This window comes from Heliangelus exortis, chromosome 2 (assembly GCF_036169615.1).
Source record: "Heliangelus exortis chromosome 2, bHelExo1.hap1, whole genome shotgun sequence".
Lineage (NCBI taxonomy): Eukaryota > Metazoa > Chordata > Aves > Apodiformes > Trochilidae > Heliangelus > Heliangelus exortis.
Genome location: NC_092423.1, coordinates 47,576,149 through 47,597,423, shown reverse-complemented (window position 1 = coordinate 47,597,423; position 21,275 = coordinate 47,576,149). Strand labels below are relative to the sequence as shown.

At 40.0% G+C, this 21,275-nt stretch overlaps 1 protein-coding gene across 32 annotated transcripts in view; it reads right to left on the bottom strand.

Annotated features, from left to right (window-relative positions):
- Positions 1 to 1,972: 1,972 nt before the first annotated feature.
- Positions 1,973 to 21,275, bottom strand: part of ARPP21 (cAMP regulated phosphoprotein 21) — a 198,265-nt gene continuing 178,962 nt past the window's right edge. For all 32 annotated transcript variants that reach the window (XM_071735977.1, XM_071735996.1, XM_071736011.1 and 29 more), the window contains 2 exons: positions 3,979 to 4,130; positions 1,973 to 2,801 (listed from right to left, as the gene is read on the bottom strand). In XM_071735977.1, the coding sequence (XP_071592078.1) occupies positions 2,544 to 2,801; positions 3,979 to 4,130 (410 nt within the window). In that variant the 3' untranslated portion in view covers positions 1,973 to 2,543. The remainder of the gene's footprint in view (positions 2,802 to 3,978; positions 4,131 to 21,275) is intronic.

Sequence of the window (21,275 nt, the reverse complement as noted above, 5' to 3'; positions counted from 1 at the left end):
GCTTTTTCACTCCCTTTCTCATCACTACTGAGGGCATCTACAGCCTAACTTGCCACTGATCTCTGATGCTGAAGCTGATTTTTTTTTTAACTGGGCAACTCATTCATAGTTCTCTCATGGGAAGGAAGATCCAAAATGTAATGGTATTGTTTCAGAAAACAGAAGAAACAGGGTTTAAATACCAAAGGGTCTCTTCAGTCCAGACACCTGATGCACAGGGATTCACTTCACCTCCCTTCTCCTTCAGCCTGGCTATATCCAACCTGTCTGGCACAAGGGCACCTCCAGTTCCTTCCTGCTGGGCTCTGGAGCCTTGACAGGGCAGGACACCCATCCATTTAGCTGTCAGTCATTCAGCAGCAGCAAACCCAATTATCTGTAATTATAGGTGGTGCTAGGAAAGAAACCTCCATGATGTCTATAAAACATCAAAAGGAAATGAGCCATATAATGCAGGGCCTGTGAAATGAGAGCTCAGGGTCACAGGCAAAATACAAATGCAGTATCTTGATTTGAAAAAGGGGAAAAAATAAATCAATCAGTAGGCTCTCCCAAGGTATTTCACCTCTAATTGAAGAGTGAATTGTGTTTACTTACCTGCTCATGCTCTTGACTGCCCCTCAGCAAATGAATCGTGATTACACTACATAAAGCTCAGTGTTTGGCTTTCTAGTGATCCCAAAGGACTGGATTGCACACTTTAAGACACATATGTATTAAAAAAAATAAAAAAACCCAAACAAAATATACCCAATGGACTGAACTTTCGTTCATTGTATAGAAAAGTTTTGTTTTACAGATGGGTTGCAACCCAGTTCCTCCCAGCTTCCACAGCTGAAATGTGCAAAGGACAGGCCACCTGTCTTAAAGGCAAAATAAAAGCTGTTTCACAATCAGAATAATAATGGTCAGGGCCCCCGTAGGCTGCAGCTATCTTAGGTGTACCTAAAACATACTATGACACCTACAGATTTTATGCACAGAAGGATCTCAGACTTTTTTGTGATTTGTATGTGTACTCCTTGACTCCTACCTTTTAAAGGTGTTCAAGCCCATCAAAAATTACTGGAAATGAAGATTAAGTGAATAAGAATACAGATTTTTGTCTGGTAAACTTATTTGTGACTCAAATGTCATCATTGAAGCAGAATTTATGAATGAGGAATGATTTATCAGAACAAACTGAGAATTTGAGTGGACACAAATTATAATTATCTTATAATTATATTTTAATTATATTTATAATTATAATTTAATTTATTTTAGATAATTTAATTTATATAATTTAATAATTATAATTATAAAAGCCACAGAAATTTTAAAAATTAAAAGTTCTAAAAAATTCTGTCAAGCCACTGTGCTGCATGAGCCAAGCCCACCATATATTGTTCATCTCTTACTTGAACATGATGGATCAGATTCTTGGGTTGTCATCTTTTCATAGCAAAATGGCTTCGTAGCTGTAGTACCAATATTTGGGTAGAATATCTCTATGCAGCAGAAGAATTGCTGGTTACTGTGGTTGCTGCATCAGTAGCATCTGATCTTCTGGAAAGGGGGTGGGATACCATGGGACACCTATGCCTTTTTATATAGAACTGTTGTATGGTCTCTTGAAGAGGGAAGACTTAGTAGAGGCTTGTAGCAATAATGAACTGTGACATTATACTGCCACAATAATTTGTGACATTACTGGTTCTAGAGATTGCAAGAGCATCAACTTAGTTTAAGATGCTCTACAATCTACATCTCCAGTTCATTCACTGAGCACAATCTGGGTGTCTGTGCTACAACTTCCAAGTGGTCTGAGCTGTTACGGTACAGTATGCTGAGACACAAGTATGTTGCTGCTCATTAAAATCCCATAAAGCCATTAAGCCTCATTCCCCCATTAGCTCCACCTGAAACAAGACAGTGCAGAACCCAAGGGAAGTTCACTCACTGAGAAACAGAGAAGACAGCAAGCAGGTGGTAGAAACATGACCTTTCTCCATGAGGTCAAAGAGCTTTATTGTGATTAAGCACTACAATACAGTATATATCCATAAAAAACTCTATAGTGTATATAAATTATTCCTTCCATTCAGTAATTCTTTTGTTTTGTTTTTGTTTTTCTCATTTCCATTACGGCTTTGGTACAATGTGATTTTATTATATTTTTAAATACTTTTAGCTTCACAAACTCAACACAAAGTACAAAACTAATCCGAATTGGGGATATTACAATCTACACAGTGGTGTTCAGTGGTAGGAAAAAATCTTACCTCAATGAATTCATGTCACTAGCTAAGCTATAAAGGCATACCTAGCAGACATGACAAAAATATGCACCATTAACCAGCAAACATTTTTTTTTTTTTCCAAAATTTTATTTTTACTTTTTTTTTTTCTTTTTTTACAGATTTTTCCAGCAGCAAATCACTTCAGCGTAGTCAGTACTTACGTCCTCAACTGATTATCCTGTTGCATTCCTCTTCGTTTGAAGGCCATGAGTTATTTGTCAAATAATGCACCGCTATCCTCGTACACGTAACGCCCTGGTGTCAGTACTTCACCTGCCACCCTGCATTGCTGATGCTTCCACAGTTTGTCCTGCAGCTGGCAGAAATAACTGGAACGTTATTGGAGGGGCAGTGGGGGGCAATCAACCGCAGGTTGTTTTGTGGGGCAGGAGGTATGACATTACAGTAGACAGGCATTCCACTGGCTGTAAGTGTTCCTTGACCTGATTGATTAGGTAGCATGATTGGTTGTTGATATGATTGTTGTGGCAATCCTTGAGAACCCTGGGTCATTGGCACCTAGGAAGGAACACGGAAAGACACAGGAAAAAAACTCAGTCGTTACTAAACAAGTTGAACGAGGTCCCAAGTATCCCCATCTTCCCACTGGCTGAATTCGAATATACAACATGTTCTGCCAAAATGTGTTGTTTCCTGCTGCTCAGAACTCTTCTCATCCCTGAGGATTCTTAGAGGAAGGCTGAAGAGAAATCCCTCTGCTCCCAAGTCTGGTAAGTGGCTCTGTCATGATCTAGCAGAATATGAATTTCTGGGACTAGGGCAAAGAGAACACTCAACACTGGTATATCTAGGCCTTCCGAAAGGTGTAAACCTTTAATTTCAACATTAAACTGTAAAATACATTTTCAATACAGTAATTATGAAGATGTAAGGAGAAAATTTTGCCCAAAAGCAATTCTCCCATTTCTATCTGGGTTGCTGCAGTGTTTTCAGAGAAGCCGTGGGAAACGGTGAATGGCTGCTCAGACAGAGAAATCTGTTAAAATGAATTAGATGTAATTGAGTTTCTTAACTTTCCAGAAGGACCATGGAATTGTAAGGAATGTGCAGGAAATGTAAGCATAGGACACCTCTCACAGACTCTTGGTATATCTTACAGAGCCAGGTATAGAGATGGGGAAATAAGTCTGGGGAACTTATGGTCTTGGTAAAAATCAAGCTACTGTCTTCCTTCTCTCCAAAACCCAATAAACAAAAAACTACATGGCTGCAGGTTGATATAGAAGACATGGTGAGATCATTGGCAGGAGCCTGCACAGATGAGTAATTTTTTAACTGGATCAGGCAAAGCCCTCGACTTCATTACAGGAAATATTACTGCACTAACAAAAAAGAACAAACCAAACCGAAACTAACCAAACCCCCCGAAAATGAACAATGTTTTGCCTTTTCTTCTTTCACTTAATTTTCTTCACAGGAAGAAGTAAAATTCCTTCATCCTTTGTGACACTTTACCCACACTGCAGGCTATAATAAATAGTTCACTTAAAGCATTACCAATTCAGAATGAAAATCAGGAGTTCTAAGAACATATAAACAGGAAGCAAAAAACCCAATTTGACTCAGAAGCATATTTATCAGGAGACCTCCTGCTACACACTGTTCTGAAGTAAGAAATACCATTCAATTAAGCATTCTCAGAGATAAATAGTTTTTCTTTACGGCTTCAAAGTACCTGATAAGACGACATGGCTGGATACTGCACCATCATGCCTTGCACCTGATTTCCCTGTTGATTATTCATCAGGTTCTGGCTTTGGGGCGGCTGCTGCATTCCCATGAGACCCTGGAACCCCTGCTGCTGGTTCGGCAGGACAGGTTGGTAACCTGGAAGAAGCAAGACCTCTTCAAATACCCTGTTGCTTGTAGCGGCAAAATTAAAACTGTTGTAAGGAAGAACAAATGATCCCATCATTTCTCCCCACATTCATCCAAAAAGTTGCTCTATATGTAGGGAAGCACTACTGCAAGTGAAAACTGAAGGGGATATAATGAATGCTGTGAGTTGGGAGCCCTTGCAGGGCAACACGAGTGGGCATCACACTTCTCTCATGCCCTTCAACCCTGTGGCAGGGACCACCTTGAGGGGTGCCTGACTACAGCACAGGTTTGGAAAACTCTGAACAGACATAGGGTGCTTCTGGCTGCTTCCTTGGAGGCAAAACTCCCACCAGCTTCAAGGACACCAGTATTTGGCCTTCACAGTCTAATCTGGTAGTTTTCTTTCAGGTCATGTTTCTTAGCCTCTTACCTTTCTTGTAATGCAGCTCCCTAGCACAATGTAAACAGAGAAGGCTTTATTTAATCAAGAACATCCATATACATGCTGGCTCCTACTTGCAAGGCTTCCTATACAATTAGAGCATATTAAGAGCCACATTCCACCCTACTAGTTTCATGCTTGGCAAAAGAGGAAAATCATAAATTAGGGAGTGTCTTGTCGTCCCCATAGCTCAGTGGGAGCACTGCTGACAAACAAGTGACTGCGCAGGGATGCGAAGTTGATGCTTGTGTTTCAACCTGTGATTTGCTCTGTTGTTCAAAGTCACCACAACACTGAGATTTTTTCTGCTGGGATGGCTCCTCTAGGACTACTTGAGAAATGAAGCAGAAACATGGATGAGAAGTGCAAGCAATGAGCTCCTTGGCAGCCACATGATCCAGCCTCAGAATGAGCCTTGCTGAATGGAAGTGAGCTGGCTGAGTGCCACTACTGTTTAGCAATGAAGGATTTTGCAGAAGAAGTGGGGGGGAAAAGGAAGATGCAGAAAGATACCATCCTTGAAAAATGTAGCCAGACACAGTTATTATACATTTATAAATCCTTTTTCCTTAAGACATCCTGTGTCCTCTACCACTTGTATTTTTCAACATGTAGTTACGCAGTGCACTATTAACTCTGCAGTGATATTCTCTGCATAGGCACATTTCAGGCAAAGAAGAATTATCAGATGGAGCAACACTGTGCTATTTTAATATGAAAAATGTGTGTCACGTCTGCTTAATTTATATTTATGAATACAGTAAATGGTGTGATATACTTCATGAATTGGAAATCATCACCTGGGTATTTCTTGATTATGTAAGAAAAATAAAGTAAAAAATGCCTCTGTTTCTGCTGGTGTATTGTTCATTGATAGCTCTCCTTCAAAATCTTTTCTGATGCCAGAGAAATGTTGGGTATCTCTGATTACTTTTTTGGCATTAAATCTGCTTTTCTACAGATATGAGATTAACATCTCCAATCAACTGAGAAAAAAATAATAAAAATAGTTCCATGAGTGATTAAATTTGCTGGATATAGCACCAAACATCTCCCAAATGCACCAGATTATTATACATTCAAATTTACTTTTTTCCTACGCACACAGTGTCAGCATATTTTTTAGTCACAAATATTACCAACATCAGAAGTGCTGTAACTGAGTTTACAAGAGGCTTATACAGCAATAATAAAATTGCAAGTCTACTTCTGTTCCCAAATACTAATTATGGGGAGGGTGAGGAGGGTGAGAAACGACAGAAATATAAAAAATTTAGCATTACTATTCTGGTATTTGCAAAACTGGAAATTTAAGCAGAGAGGAGTCAACTGACAGCAGAAACAGCAACAGATAATTCATCTTATGTCATTTGTGGTTGTTAAAGTAAGTTCCAGTTGTTGTAATAAATGATAGATTGATGGTGGACAGGGGATCAAGGGACACTAAGTTAGGGAATTCCATCCAACATCAGATCTGGGCTTACAGAGTTGGAGCTGGATGTACTGACACAGGATGGTGGACTGATGCTCTGCAAAGAAAGACAGACAGATATCCCTGGGATCAAGCTGAGATAAGACCCTCTGTTACCTCTAGTAAATATGTAATTGCATTACTATTATTTCAGTCAGACTACTGCTGCTATTCTGCTGTACGTTTGAGCACACAGCTGTCTCTTCACCCCAGCTTTACATTCCAAATTCTTCAAATAAAACAAATTTGTTGCCCAAGACATACCTGACCATCAAACTGAAATAAAATAGTTATGGAATCATTATACCCTTACGGTGAACATGTAGGCATCAGTACATGAGGGCACAACAGTAACAGGTACCTCTGCCTTCCTGTGTAGTAGTAAACACTGTTTAGTACATGGCACAACTACTCTACGTTTTAGGTGCAGAAATACAGCAAAGGGTACAGATTAAGAGCTGAGGTCCATGAGGCAATAGATTATTATTTTAACAATCCTCTGACTCTCCAAGGGCTTCAACAATTTCTCCTGCCTATACAGGCGTATGCACCCCTCAACATTTTTCCAACATGCAGAGTCTGTTACACATCTGAAAGTCAGGAGAAGGCCTCTTTCCTACAAAGCTCTGACTACACAGAGTGGCCCCAATATGAGCAGAAAAATAATTCACATGTACTCTGACACACTTGCACAGTTCCAGGGTCACTAGATGGGAACAAAGGTATTAACCTGAGTATCCAAATGCAGTGTCTCCTGAACCTCTTTGCCATTAAGGGAAATTAAGTCACTTCTTTTGCCCAGCAGGAGGTACTGTCTTATAACCATTTCCTTCCTTGACTTGTGAGTGGAAACAGCAATGTTTAAAAAAGTTACCCTTGCAAAGATGCTGTCATCTCTTCCTCACTCTCTATTCACAGACTTCTTTTTTTATTACCAGTACCCTTTGAAATACAATAATGTAATGGATATCAGACCTTGCTGTAAAACCCCAGTACAGCATTTGGTAAAAATCCAGCACCCTCTTCAAGCCTCTGCAACTTGAATGAAGCCACGTGTCTTTACCTGCTAGCAAAGTCTGTCACTTTACCCTGTTAGATTTATGAAGAAAGACATAAGTTCTTTTGACATAATATTTGAAACAGATCATTCAGTGTCTACTGTATGTTGGTGTCTTCATACGGTTTTGCACACTGTCCAGGAAAAGAAAAGAATGGAGATGGGAGAACTGAGAATCTGACCAACTGATCATCTTAATGTATCAACCTTTCAGCAACATTCATGAAACTATTTCATTCCTATATCATTCTAACAATTTTTTTTTATTTTATTTTTTTTTTTTAGGGCACAGAGTATCAGACATCACCATTCCCTTTTAAACCATTTATTTCGTGCCCACACGGCAATTGCAATATTCAGCTCTGCAATGCTTCTGATGTGCTATTTATTTTTCAATGAAATGAAAATAATACAATGCTCTCAAAAGTTTTGGGAATCCACTGCAGTGCACAAAAAAGCCATGCCTTGCTGGGCAGAGATGGATGCTTTGGGGTTACAAAGGTGTCAGGAAACAAGTGAGAACAGGAAGTGGCACCATGCTTTCTGCAGCAATAGATTTCTTCATACTTGCTCTTTCGCTCATTAGCTTTCATACTACATAAAGTGTAATCCTTAAAAGCCTCTTTAGTGTCCCCTGAGAACATACATACGTGGGTTATTTCCTAATGGCAGTACACATCAGATGAACCATCCTATTACTGCAAGCTCCAGGGCCTCTTTACTGCAATTATATCATCCTGCTCTATGTTATCTCTGCTACAAAGGAGGATTTTTAAAATCAGGGCAAACATGAGAGACATTGTTAAACAACCAGAGGAACAAATCGTGCACTGAATTTCAATGACTGCCTCAGAGCTAAAATGAGCCTTGGATTGCAGTCGAAATGGAAGAGGCCGTCATACAATCAAGGTAATTCTCTGAACCTTTACAGCTTGCACCACCATGCTGACAGTCAGCTAGCTTAAATGTCCCAGGGGGAAAAAAAAGGCTGCCTGGAAGACCCAAAAATGTTTTAATTTCTTAATGAGACTATGGAGCTCAAAAGACAAAACGCAGTGGTCTTACATCTCTGCCAGTAACGTCACCCAGAGCTGTAATTAAAGCACGTTTGGTGCTCTGCTGGTCTCAGCATGTATCTTGCATGAGCAGAACATCCAAGTTTGGAGGAGCTGTTTCATTGCTCATTTTAGATTTGAAGCAAATATTAGCAAAATTGCTTTATAGTATGTGTATCAGCACTCTGCGTAAAGAGTAATCAGCACTTTGGCTGACAAATGCAGCAGGCTGGCACAAGTCCCTGAACAAAAAAATCTTATTTTTTACTCTTACCACTTAAAAAGGGTTCTTGCACCTAAGCCCATCCAATACAAATGCATACATTCACAGTGGCTTTGATGGGAAGTGACTTGACAGCTCATCTGCTCACCACATCTGGGTGTGGGGACAAGGGAATGCCCTGTGATGTACTGAAAACAGATTCTGCACCCACTCCCAAGTCCTGTACTCACTTATATTTGCAGAAGACCACCCAAAACTGGTAAGGGCTGAGAAGGTGATTCAGGGACAAAAAGTGCAGCTCTTCCTGGAAGACCTAATGAGCTCACTCTCAGCTCACTTGAAAGATTTTGAAAGATGAAGAGGTATCTACTGGTAGATAGTTCTTCAATAGAATAAAACCCAGTATAATAAAATTACATATTTGGAAGATAAACCTAGAACTGTTCAGATTAGTTATAAATTTCAAAGTTTCAACAGACCTTATAATTAACAAGGCAGCAATTTATCCAGAGAGAAAACACATTTCTTACCCCTGAAAGTCTCTAAAATGAGGATGAATAGCTTGCTAAAAGATATCCATCAGTTTAATAAGAAGTTCTGGGAATAAAGATATGATTAGAGTGTGCTCTGTGTCCACTGTTATTAAGAGCATTAAATTACTTGTTCCAGACTTGAAATACATAAGAAAATGTTAGCCAGTTAGCCCTTACAACTTTTTCTATCTTCTGAGGAAAAGGACTAATCCTCTGCCTGTGTGACAGCTCCTCTTGCAAGTCCCTTCTCCCTTTGATCATCTACTGGCAATGCCACCCAGTTCACTCCAGAAGCAGAGTTCACCTGAATACAGTGGATAGTCTAAGGGCTGTTTCTGGCCTATTTTAGTTTACTTTGCTTGGGCTGGAGTAGTGCTCAGTAGGTTTTGCAGGCTGAAGAATACAATCAGCATCTATCAATTTTGCTAGTGTTTTCCTTTACATTTAAAAATAAGCTATGGGTAAGATATGGAAATGGCTCAATACAGCTTTTACTGTATAATAATAAAACCTACAACACCAGCAGAGAAGAAAAAAACTATCACTGTAAAACTACAGTTCAGTTATGTTTATAGTTATGCATCAGTAAGTTTGGTAAGAGTTTTGGCAATTCACTTATTTGCCAGAAGCCCTGAGCTGGTCCATCTGAAAGTTCTTGCAAAACTGCAAAAAAAAAAAAAAAAAAAAAAAAAAATTGAAGTGAGCAGTTCAGCAAGACTGAACTCTGTGTCTTGACACAAAGAACCTTTTGAGTCTCAAGCAGACCTTAAATGCTACCTGTAGAATACAAGAGAAGGAAGCTAGATTGGGGAACCTTGTGTTTAGGACAATTGGCCAAGCTGTGGGAGGCATACACTGAAATCCCTTCCCAGCACAATCAAGAGCAGGAATTTGAGGGGTTTCTATCATCCAGAACAAAGTCCTCCCTGCTACAGGGGTCCATCAGGTCCTCCCACTGATGCTTCTTACCTTGCGTGAGATGCTCAAATACTGGATTGCAATCAGATGTTGCACTTCCTACATGAACATTGCAATTACCAGCTACAAAATCTCCCCTTATACTACGTGCTCTAGAGGATTGTGTTCAGCCTGGCTTCTCATGTCCAGGTGTTACACATTAGATTTGGGTGACTACTGAGGCAATCTGGGGGGAGGGGATTTTCATTATGCAACTGGTCATTACCTGGCTAGTTTCAATACAAATAAGGGACAAAAAGGCTCATGGAAAACATAAAATAAAGCTGCAAATTTAAGCTGATTTTGATTTTAGCCTCACCCCAGAATGTCTGCAGTTTTGGAAGACTCCCACTGAAGACAAACTAATTAATGTCTCCCTGCTAGTATGTCACTTTCTGTGTGAGCCTGATGATTTAAACTGCATCTTGTCCAGCTGGAATCCGAAACACTTTATAAACAATTTTGTAGTTTAAGCTGGGATCTAAAATCCAAAGGATGTTGCAAACCAAATCTGCTCTACTCTCTGCAATACACATTAAAAAAAATGTCTTGCCCTGGTAAGGTATTTGGTCTTTGTGTTCCATTTGAAGACATCCTAGATAATTTATGGCTGTTAGCTGGATACCATGTGAATTAAAGGGACAAATTTGTAACAGCTTAATGTTAAAAATCCATCCTTTTTCCCTCATAACATAATACCATGAAATTATTTTAGTTTTCACACACATAGAAAGAAAAAACAATACTTGAAACAAAGAAGTCAAAAGCAAGAGATAATTTGGAGGTATGAGATGGCTTGTAATGGCATTAATGGTATTAATGAGCTGGCATTAATCAGCACATGTGACAAATACCACAGCAGAATACAGACTCCTTTCCTCATGGCATTCCACAGCCTCCGACCCCCAAAATCCAGAGAAGCCTTTTCACATAAGTGACTTAGAGATTGGCTTCTTTCATTTCAGGAAAAAGCACATCCCATTCCAGCAGTACGGTTTGCAGGGGAAAGCATGGGGTACTACACTAGTTTTGATTTCAAAATTTTAAATTAATGACATTGATTCTTTCAAGTTGTGTGAGATCAAAACAATTTTTAGCTAATGGCACTCTAGTTGTATTCCCTGAAAACACACACCATGGTAATTATATTCCAAAACTGATTACAATGATGGTGACTCCAATAATTCTCTGCAGAGCTGGGGTTATAAAACTGCAGGATTTTGAACTTAAAAGTGCCAACATGGAATTGCTGCCAGAACTGTAGCTCCATGCCCCTTAAATCATATGTAGCTTTGCAAGATCACATTCATGCTTCCCAGACCTGGTGACTGATCAACAGACATATTTGTTGGTAGATCTGCAGAGAAAGAGACACATTCAGCTACATTAAGGAACTCTGCAAGACATATATGCACCAGAGATACAACTCAGTAAGATTTATTATCACAAGAGAAAGAAGAAAAATACTGGCTAGAAAACAGCTTGCCTGTCTTCCCCACCACTCTTTATCTCTCTGGTTTACAAAGCTACAAATCCTACAAAACCAACAATGAAAAATATATTCATCCACCTTAACTAGAAGAAGAAAATATATTTTGAAATCTGATGCAATTTTGCATTATTTCAGAGCAACACGAAAAATTGCTTATGAAAATACACTGATACACAGTAAATATTTTTTTTTTTAACATAACAGCTCTTAAACCCTTCATCTGGCTAGTTTTGTCCAACTGCTAGAGCAGGATCTGTCTCATCTAGCTGAACAGCCCATCCTTGACCTCTTAATTTATTTTTCCTTAAAAACTACATGGAATCTGATTTTCTTTCTTTTGCAGCCATGGGGGCTGGAAGAATTGCAAAGCACAGAGCATCAGAGGCATGGATGGCTTCCTGTGCTGCTCCAGACAACATTGCCAACTGCAGGCACTTCTTGACTGCAAACAAAATGGGAAAAAATTAGGGGAATAACACAACTCCCCCAGCAATGCAAACCCTCCTAGTTCTAAAGCTGTGTAGGACCAGGGCCTCAAAAGTCTGTTTTTAAACTCTGCTTGTCCTATCTAATCTGTTATGAGGTACATTTTTACAGAAGCTGAGAGAGAGAGAGTGCTTTGTGTGCACACTTTCCCTCAAGAATAGTCTCTACACAAAACAAATGACCTCATCTGGGTAGCAGAAAGCCTCTAATAGAGGTTCAGATTATGCCAATGAGAAAGGATGAAAGTCACACTGCATATCACATGTGAGATTTAGAGCTTCTTACATCTCAATGGAATACTCATTACATTTTCTTTTAGCCTTTTTCTATGATGCCAAGTTCTAACTGCTGGAGACAAAGAATACTATTATCTTTTAAAAAACATTTTTATGCATGCTCACTGTCCCATGGGGGGAAAAATGTTTTCACAAAGAACACTGAACTGGTTTTTTGAGCCTTCTACTTCATCATCCAAGCAACTACCTTAAGGGCAAACATGCAAAATCATGGATACAATGAATCTATGCATCACTTAAAGATGCATACCCACCTCTCGGTTACTTTTCCACACCTTAAAAGAGTTGTTTTAAAATTTGGTGACCTCACCACCAAGTAAAAAGGCCCAGACAAATAAGAGGTATGATTAAATGCATTAATTATGTACCTAATGAAATCACATACTGTACCATCTTCTGAGACTAAAATTTTAATTAAGGCAGGCTGGCATTTTGGGTTTTTTTCCCCTCCCTACGTTCCAGGGGAGCAGCAGGTAAGGTCAAACAAAAAGCTTATGTGATAAAATTGCATGAGAGTACTCCTGGGAGACCTGGCATTATTAACAAGAACATGAAGAAGGGCACAGTTGAACAGTTCAAAGATAAATGATTGCATTCAGTTTACTTTTCACTATCAACTGGAGAACCTGAGAGAGCTGTTATTTGATGAGAAATGTATATAAATAAGCACCAAAAAGAACTTGAATGGATACAAGTATGAGAGATTCAAGGCTTGGAAAATGCTTTTCTTCAGTTTAAAATCTGGATCTATTCTTTTACTTCTCTGCATGAAGGATTTCCAAATTACAGAGACAGCTTTAAGAACAACTTGTTACTAGTAAGTGGCTTGATGCTGAAAAGAAAACTTCTCACTGAGAACCTAAAGCCATGTTATTATAACACACTTTAATCACCTATTTTATACCTTTTTCAATACAATTTTATGTTTTGAGAATGATAATTGCTGCTGCTGTTCACCAAAAACTATGAGAGAAACTATTTGCTCTTCCTGAAGACAGACAAAGGGGCACCTCTTCCAGACACAGCATGTAACTCAAAGCTCCTGTAAGATTCAGAAAAGAAAATTCTATTTTTATGACAAAATCTCTTCATCTCACTTCAGTAAAAATGTAAGAGGGAACAGCCAGCTGCAAGCCAAAATAATTGCAACACAATAATGCAGGGCTCCATTACAGCAGCATAATTCTGGTAAAGCAGCTGATCCAGGTTCTTGGCACTTACCCAGACCCTGGAGCCTGGCTTAAATGCTTTAACCCAGACAAAGCATGTGCAGCTGTTTTGTTAATCTGAAGCTTCTGCGTTTTATTGGAGACCAGAAAAAGAAAAAAAAAAAGTCCCTCAGCCAGCAAATGACACAGGTGATATACAGAGAGGGAAGGAATGTATTTCATGCCTTTGAACTACAGTATTTCATGAAGACATATGAACAGGCTAGACAGCTCTGGGCAAACAGGCTTTGGAAAGTGTTTCCCTTCAGCCAGTGTGATGAGCAAGGGCTTACACTGGAGTGGAGAAGATGCCCAAAGCCAGCTGGGGGTGCTAATGCAGAACCTGGAAAACTTTATTCTGAGAGGGGTGAAGCTTTCTCACCCTCCGAGAATTAAGCTGTCTAAGGCACATACAGCAAGCCGGAGCAAGGTTCTCATGCATCAAGGAGGTCCTGAACAGTGCTAGAGAAAAAATAAGAGCAATCCTTCTGCTCTCAGTCCCTGCCTGCTAAACCCACTGGTGTTAGCAAGAGTTAACACTGAGACATGGGCAGGCCAATAGATCATTCTGGAGAACTAGTGGGTTGCTCTTCAGAGAACTTTACTGCTTAAAGACCAAAGCAAATGCAAATCTAGATATGGCCCTTCCTATGGGCATAGATTGCTATACAGCTATAGTTGGCTACAGTTCCTCCTTAGGGGATTTCTTAATAGCTAATATGCAACTAAGACACTGATGTAAAAACTCAGGAGTGTTGATAGAAAGATTCTTTGGGCTTATGACATAGTGTGGGTCTTGCTTCACATTAAGAAGTGTCATCTGAAGAGATGCACTGGACAGCAAAACATTATTCGTTTAGAATGACTATGTAAATTTTTTCTTATTACTACTAATAATTTTCAGGATTCTGCTGAATTCAGAGACAAAGTGTCCATTAAACTTTGCAAAAAGCCAGTATTTTCTTTATGAGATTTAGAGTAAACTGAAGAAATTAAGCATATGCTTAACTATTTTATCAGTATTATTTTCCAAACCCAAACACAATAGTTCTTGCAGTTTTTGGTTAAAAACTGCTCTTTTTTCATCTCTCTAACCCAGAAAACTGTACATTGCAGAATTGCAAAATGTAACCTTTGTTACAAATGCATTCATTTTCACATGGGTGTGTTTTTCTTGAGAAACAGTAGCTTCCTGTAGTTAAAGGCAGGAATATCAATACTGCATCTGGTACAAATTTACAGTTGGTATAAATTCAAACTCTTATTAAAAAAGATTGGCACTAATTTGACTCTTGATATGCACACATATAAACACACGTGTATCTGTATCAATGAAAACAAGTACCAGATAAATTGGGGAGCTAAAAAAGTTCAATAGCAGCCCATTCGTTGCAACCACTGAGCTCCAACCTAACCACCTGGTTTGACAGTGGGATGCAGGGCATCTGACAGCTCCAGATTGCGTGATGCAGCAGTCCCAGCACAAGGCTGCCCAGGAGAGTTCGTATAAATAATGAAAACAGTCAAGTAACATCAACTCAGGATAGTTCACTAGAGAGATTTTTCTTTGTGATTGCATTGGCATCATTTCTTCAAGAGTCGGGTGGCAATATGATCATTTTCCTCACTGAGTATAATGAGCCTGGCTTTTCCAAGGACAGCAGACTTACAGCACTTACTTCCAGCCAAAAGTACCTGCAGACCCAAGTGTCAGGGCTCAAGATATAGGAGGAGAACAATAAATGTCCAGGTTACTGATTGCCAACTGAATTAGGAAAAGCAACTGTACACAACTGCTCTGTGCTGAAGGCAAAGCAAAGCAGGAGGTGGGTTAAGCCTTTGCACATAAAGCAGGATGAAAGTACTTATGATTAAGTCAGTGCATCTCATTAGATGAACAGTACCCTGTGCAATACACCCTACACATAACACCCCCCCACCCCCTGTCTGTGTTTGAATTCTGCTATATGAGACACTTCCTGGCCATTGCATAACAATTATTTGCAATATCCATTGGTTTGGTTAGCAAATCCCTAAGGACTGCATGTCATGGGGCAGTTAGCTACCCAAGTGCAATCCCAGCAAAGAACAAATACAAACCCAGCAGGATCACATTTCCCATGAAAGCTGTGAACCTACAGATCCACAGAATTCCAGCAGGTTCATCATTGCAGTCTTTTGATTTTCTGGATTGCTCCCAAATAAATAACTCTGAGCAAGCAAACTGTTATTCTCCCACATACTGATCCATAACTTAACTTCTTGGTATTGCTGAAATACCTACAAGCACAAGCCCAGGGTGAACCTCCAGCATGCCAGCTACAATGCAAACTTCAAGGAATAGCTTCAGTCCCTGCACTGAAGAGAGAACATTCTTTAATAGACAAGACAGCTGGAGACAGAAAAATAAGCATGCAGGAGAAATACCTTTCCCAGAGAAAAACCAGCAGAACTGCAGAACATTTCTCTGGAAAATACACCAAAATCTCTGCACTCTGCCTCAGAGAGCAGTAGTGCTTAGAGCCCCATGCTGAGCAGGGAGTGCTAAGGCAGGCTGCTGCTCCCCAGCAAAGCCATGGAGCTGATGGTCCATGTGCTTCCCCTTCTGCCATGCTGTTGGCTTCCATGCAGTTTCAGCTACAGCGTCCTCCTCCCCACACCTCCTGTATTGCAGGAAGGCTGCAGTGTGCTGGTGATTCACAGTTCACCACATTTTCCTGCCGGCAGAATGGGGCTAAATTACTGCTAGCAGTATAAATTCTCACTAATGATCTATGCTTCTCACCCTCACAAGCTGGGCTTTGCTTGGTGGCTCAGCCTCAAGAAGAGTTTTCATAAACTGGACACCAACTCTAAATACCATCTGCAACAAAGGCCCAGCTGCTGCCTGATGGCATCCTTCCTCTTTACTGCTTCTGTGAACACCTGTAGGTTAACATATCAAATCACTGAGCACAAAGGACTTGTACTTGTTTATTTACTTATAACATAAGGGCACAGCAAGTTATGGGCTACATCCCCCAGCTAGATGCAAACAGACACAACGATGATACCGAAGCCAACAGGACTTTGATGGAGCATATGTCTGCCCATATGGGTCCAACTGCAAAAATCTCATCTTTTCCATGTGTACCCATGCAGAAGGTAATCCAAAGGCTGCTGGGGTTAGCAAACAACTTTAACCAGCTTTACATCATATTAGAAGTACTGCTACATAGAGATTACCCTGGCCTCTACACAGCAAAGTCCTTAGGCATTTACTTAGCTTATATGCATCTGAGCCAATTTCTTGATTTGAGAACAATGATTTACAGGCTTGAGTACACTTCTGGAGTGAAGCCAGGGAACTAAGCCCCTTGAGATCTCCAATGGGAGACACGTTCATTCATCACATCCTTTAAAATGCTTCTGACCAGGCAGGTAGCAGTCACCCTAAGGTAAAAGAGGCTCTATTCCAATAAAATTCAGTTCTGAAGTGTATTAAATGAAATGATTTCTCAGCTCTTACTTTGCACAGACACTGCTTAATCCACAATCTGGAAAGTAGAATGAGATGGTACTGATCCTGAATTCATATATGGCCCAATGAACATGTATGTACCTCTCTGTAAGTGCCATTAGACTACACACTGGATATGAATCAAGAGACACTGGCAAATAAAAAACAAAATGGCAACCAGGGAAGAGTCTAACCTACCTCACTTCTGCAGCACAGCTGTTTTTACCTTGCAATGAAATCCTTTTAGTTCACTACCAGACCCTGGCTTACATCCCTTGTCTTTCTTAATTAAAAAGAGCTGTTAAGCAAATTGGCTTAGGCCTTTTCTACTACTAAAGCAATTGTGATCATTAAGACCCTCCATTTCCATTACTCCTTTCAGTACAAGGCAAAAGACATGTAAAGTGCCTCCACATACTATGTACCAGTCTGTTCTAGGCATCCACTCCATTCATTATCACTGCAGAAATTCAAACACTGATTGCAATTCTGACATAGTTACAAAAATAATATATTAGATTACTGCATTAAAACTGTGCTGTATCTTCCAGCTAAACCTTTTTCTTGGAAGAAGGTGAACAGCAGATTCTATAATGAGGTAATGACTTCAGTGGCTGGTTTGCTTTACCTGAGCTGAATTATTCAGCTGACAAAGAAGGGAATAATTGAGTAGAAGCCAAAAGAAGCCAAAAAGGAAAAACATGCCCTTTTGATATTCCACACAGAGCACTAACAATTTCTGAACTTCAAAATTTTTGTTCTATTTACAATTCAAAAGCATTTTAAATTAAATGAAACAGTTTAATTGTCCATAGGCAATTTTAAGCTTTTGTTTCATCTTTTAGAGTGCTTAGGGGAAGAAGGAATCATCTCATTTCAAACAAATTTGAGAAATTTTTTGTTTTAATTGGCTGAGGAATCTGCAAAATAACTCATTTATACAGTTTTGTAAACTCTTTTCATAAACCAGGCAGCTACATCTGCAGAGCATGCCTGTCTCCACATCACAGGCAAATGTATTTTCAGTTCTTGCACTGGGTGGGCAGGAGAATATGAACGACATTTTCTACCAAAAGAAAAAAAATGAGACAGTACAGTGGATGTAAACTTTTGCTTTTGACTTTTCTAAAAAGGGTTTAATGATGCTTTTGAAAACAAGACCTGGAGATACAAGCTCCACATGTATTCACAAAAAAAAATTCATAGATGTGACTGTCAACAGCAAGCAGTGTGCTTTTCTGCACAGCTGTGCCAAGAAATATTGGTTCAAAGAACACACAGAAAGAGAAGGGAGAGTGGAGGATGGAGGTGGCTTCAGAAGAGACTGATTGGTTTCTACATTGATTCTTAAGTCACTGCTGAGATGACCAACAGGCTTGACAGCAGTGCCTGGGACATGGGCAGACATCATTCTGCCAGTCCCCATCTCACTTGCACTAGCAGTAGTTTTTCTTGAGCAAGCCTGGAATCAGGCCTGTGGTCAACAGATGTCAAAAAGTTCAGGCAAAGCATGGTTTAATTCAGCTGCATGGAAATAAACCTCTCTTTGCCCTTGCTCCTCCCCAGCTTTTGCTCCAGAGCATAGAATCATAGAATGCCAGGTTCAAAGGGACCTCAAGAATCATCTGGTCCAACCCTTCTAATGTTGCTTATATGATATGTCTCAGAAAACCATTTAGCTGAGAGTTAAAATTTTCCAGTTTCCCCTGGGAGACCAGTCCAGCATGGCAGGCAGCTGGACAATTCCAGCTATAGCTGGTCCTGTGTTAATGCTGCACAAGGATATTTTAGTTGAACCAACCATTGCAACAGTCTGAGAAGGCTGACCTGTCACCCAAAAAAAGTTGTATGCAGACTTGCACTACAAAACCCATGGGATCTGTCCTGATCCCCTTATCTCCCCTCAAGGTGTCTGCAACTGTGCAACTGTAAACGATGCAAAATTTACTTCCATTAGCAAAAACTGAACCATAGCACAAATTGTAATGCAGGAAAGTCTCCTGAATATGTGTTCATTGCCTGCTGTGCATCTCTCCAGGGTGATTTCTACTCTCAGAAACCAGTGGGGCAGAGCTGCCACAGAGCATTTGCAGCCACATGGCACACTTTTAATAGTTTGCAACCACAGCAAAACTGGGTTTGCAATCTGCATGGCCAAAGGTATTTGTAAAGTTGGAACTTGAGAGCAATGCTAGCTAAGCATTCAGAGCTATGGTAAATGCACTCTAAAGATCATAAGCATGTGGAGTCTTCATCTCAGCATAAATACTGAAAATCATCCTGGGTGTATGGTCAAGGCAGATTTGAGAGCCAACAGCAGAACTTTTTCCTTGCATCCACCATAAATATTGATAGCTTTTTGCTTGCCTGGGAGATAGTAGACCCTGAGTGCATTACTTCTTTCTGCATATTCATATTCTCATCTGTAAATTAAGGTTTTGAGGGGTGAATTCTTCATAAGAATGTTCAAATCCAGTGCTGAAAAGTGCTGTATACTGAACTGATAAAATCAGTGGAAAAATAAGAGAACTCCAATGTAACATACAATGAGACCTCTGAGTCTGGAATTCAATAAAAGCTACATACAGAGCTCTGCAAAATTTTCAGTTGGATGAAGAATTCTATTCTTATCCAAAAAAGATGGCTTGCTTTTTCCTGTCAACACCTGCAAGTGTAGGGCCAGATTCCCAGAGCCCGAATTCTGCCAATGCTGGCAGGAAGGTGTGGAATAGAGCAGAGTTAGAATCATTTGCCAGAGCACAAGTCTTAACCACAGGTCTCTGCAAATCAGAGATTTGCCAGCAAGCCAGTATGAATGGGCACGTTGAAATTAACCTGGAAGGGTCTGCAAAGGCTTTGTAATGCTTGCTAAAAGGCAACTGCCTGGTCCCTGGGCTCAGCTTAGATGGGAGAGACCCATTTTCTTCTATGGGAAGACCCATTTTTAAAGTAGTTTTTCAGAAACATGACTATCCTCTATCTTTAGGTCTTCTCATTCTATGAAATGATTTATGCATCTGGGCACGGGTATATATTCTTACATATATAATCACTGAATTAAATGCAGTACCATCATACGAGTTGATCTTAGGCTAAAATACTTGCTTCTTGCTTACGTGGTCTGGATGGGTAATGGATTTCACGTACTTCTTCTGGGGCTGCTCAAAGTCAAACTGCAAGGCAGCTGCCAAAAATGTCTCTCCATGTAAAATTTAAAACATGCATTTCTGAAGTGGTAGCTGATGTGCCTAGCCAATCTGCCAAAAATGTCTGTGTAGCTAAAATTTCTGAAAAGAGAAAATCATAGGATCTGCAAACACATCTGCAAAATGTTCTTTAGCAACTACTGCTCATTCCAAGTGCAAAGCTCGGGAATAAACTCAAACTTCTGTAACTGAAAAAGGGCAAATAGAAGTCATACCTTTAGACTACTTCTCTCGACAAGGAGCTCAAACTACACCTATAAATTTTCCTTCCAGTAGAGTCAATTGTTCAGTTTTTAAAAACTACAGTAACTTCTTCAAACTAAAAAACAGATTAATACAGTCTTCACACTTAGTAGATATATCTGCTGCAAATAAATAATTTTCTAATTATAAAAACTGACTACTTTATAGACCTTGTTCTCATATTCTGGAATAAGCTATTGCATCAATTAAAAGAAAAGCATTTTTTTTCCATCATAGGAGAAGCCATGACAAATTGGTTCATAAATATTCACTGGTATTTTAGGCATGGCCATAAAAAGGAGACATTTTACTGGCTCTCCTGGAAACAGTGCATTTAATGTCAGAGTATCCCTGAAAAAGGAGAGCTGAGGAGAGGCTCTTGTTGCTAGAAGTTTCCAAGTAAAAGCAAGATCCTGAAGCATCCACACTTCACACTCATAAACACATCTACCACTGTGGCAGGAGGAAAAAAAAATAAAAAAAAAAAGGAACTTGGATGAACTTGTGTCTACCTAGAGCTCGAAGTGATGTTACCAGGGTGGGGCTGGGCTGGTGAACAGGAGCAGTCTCACCCAACATGCCTGGAAGAGGGAGGGAGCAGGCTGATGGTGTAAGCATGGTTGGGCCTTGTCCAGGAGAGGGGGTCTGGCTGCTGAGAGCCTTTTCCACTCCCCAGCCCATTCCAGAGCCCAGACTCCACATCGCAGCCCGGGCAGTCCTCATGCCACTCATGCCCCCGGATGTTTTCTTTGATTCAGGGGGAGGACTCCTATAAGAAGGAATTAATTATGCCTCTGGCACAATTAACTCCCTGTGACTTCCCCATTATACTATCCTGCAAGTCTCAAGAAGAAAGGCTTGCCTGCAACAGCTTTCTGGATTGGGGGAGGTTTTTTTATTTTGATTCCCCACAATTGATTACTTTGGTGGCCATTTTCCACAGGCAGTAAATAAACTCTATGAGGCACAGAGGCTCCAGTCTC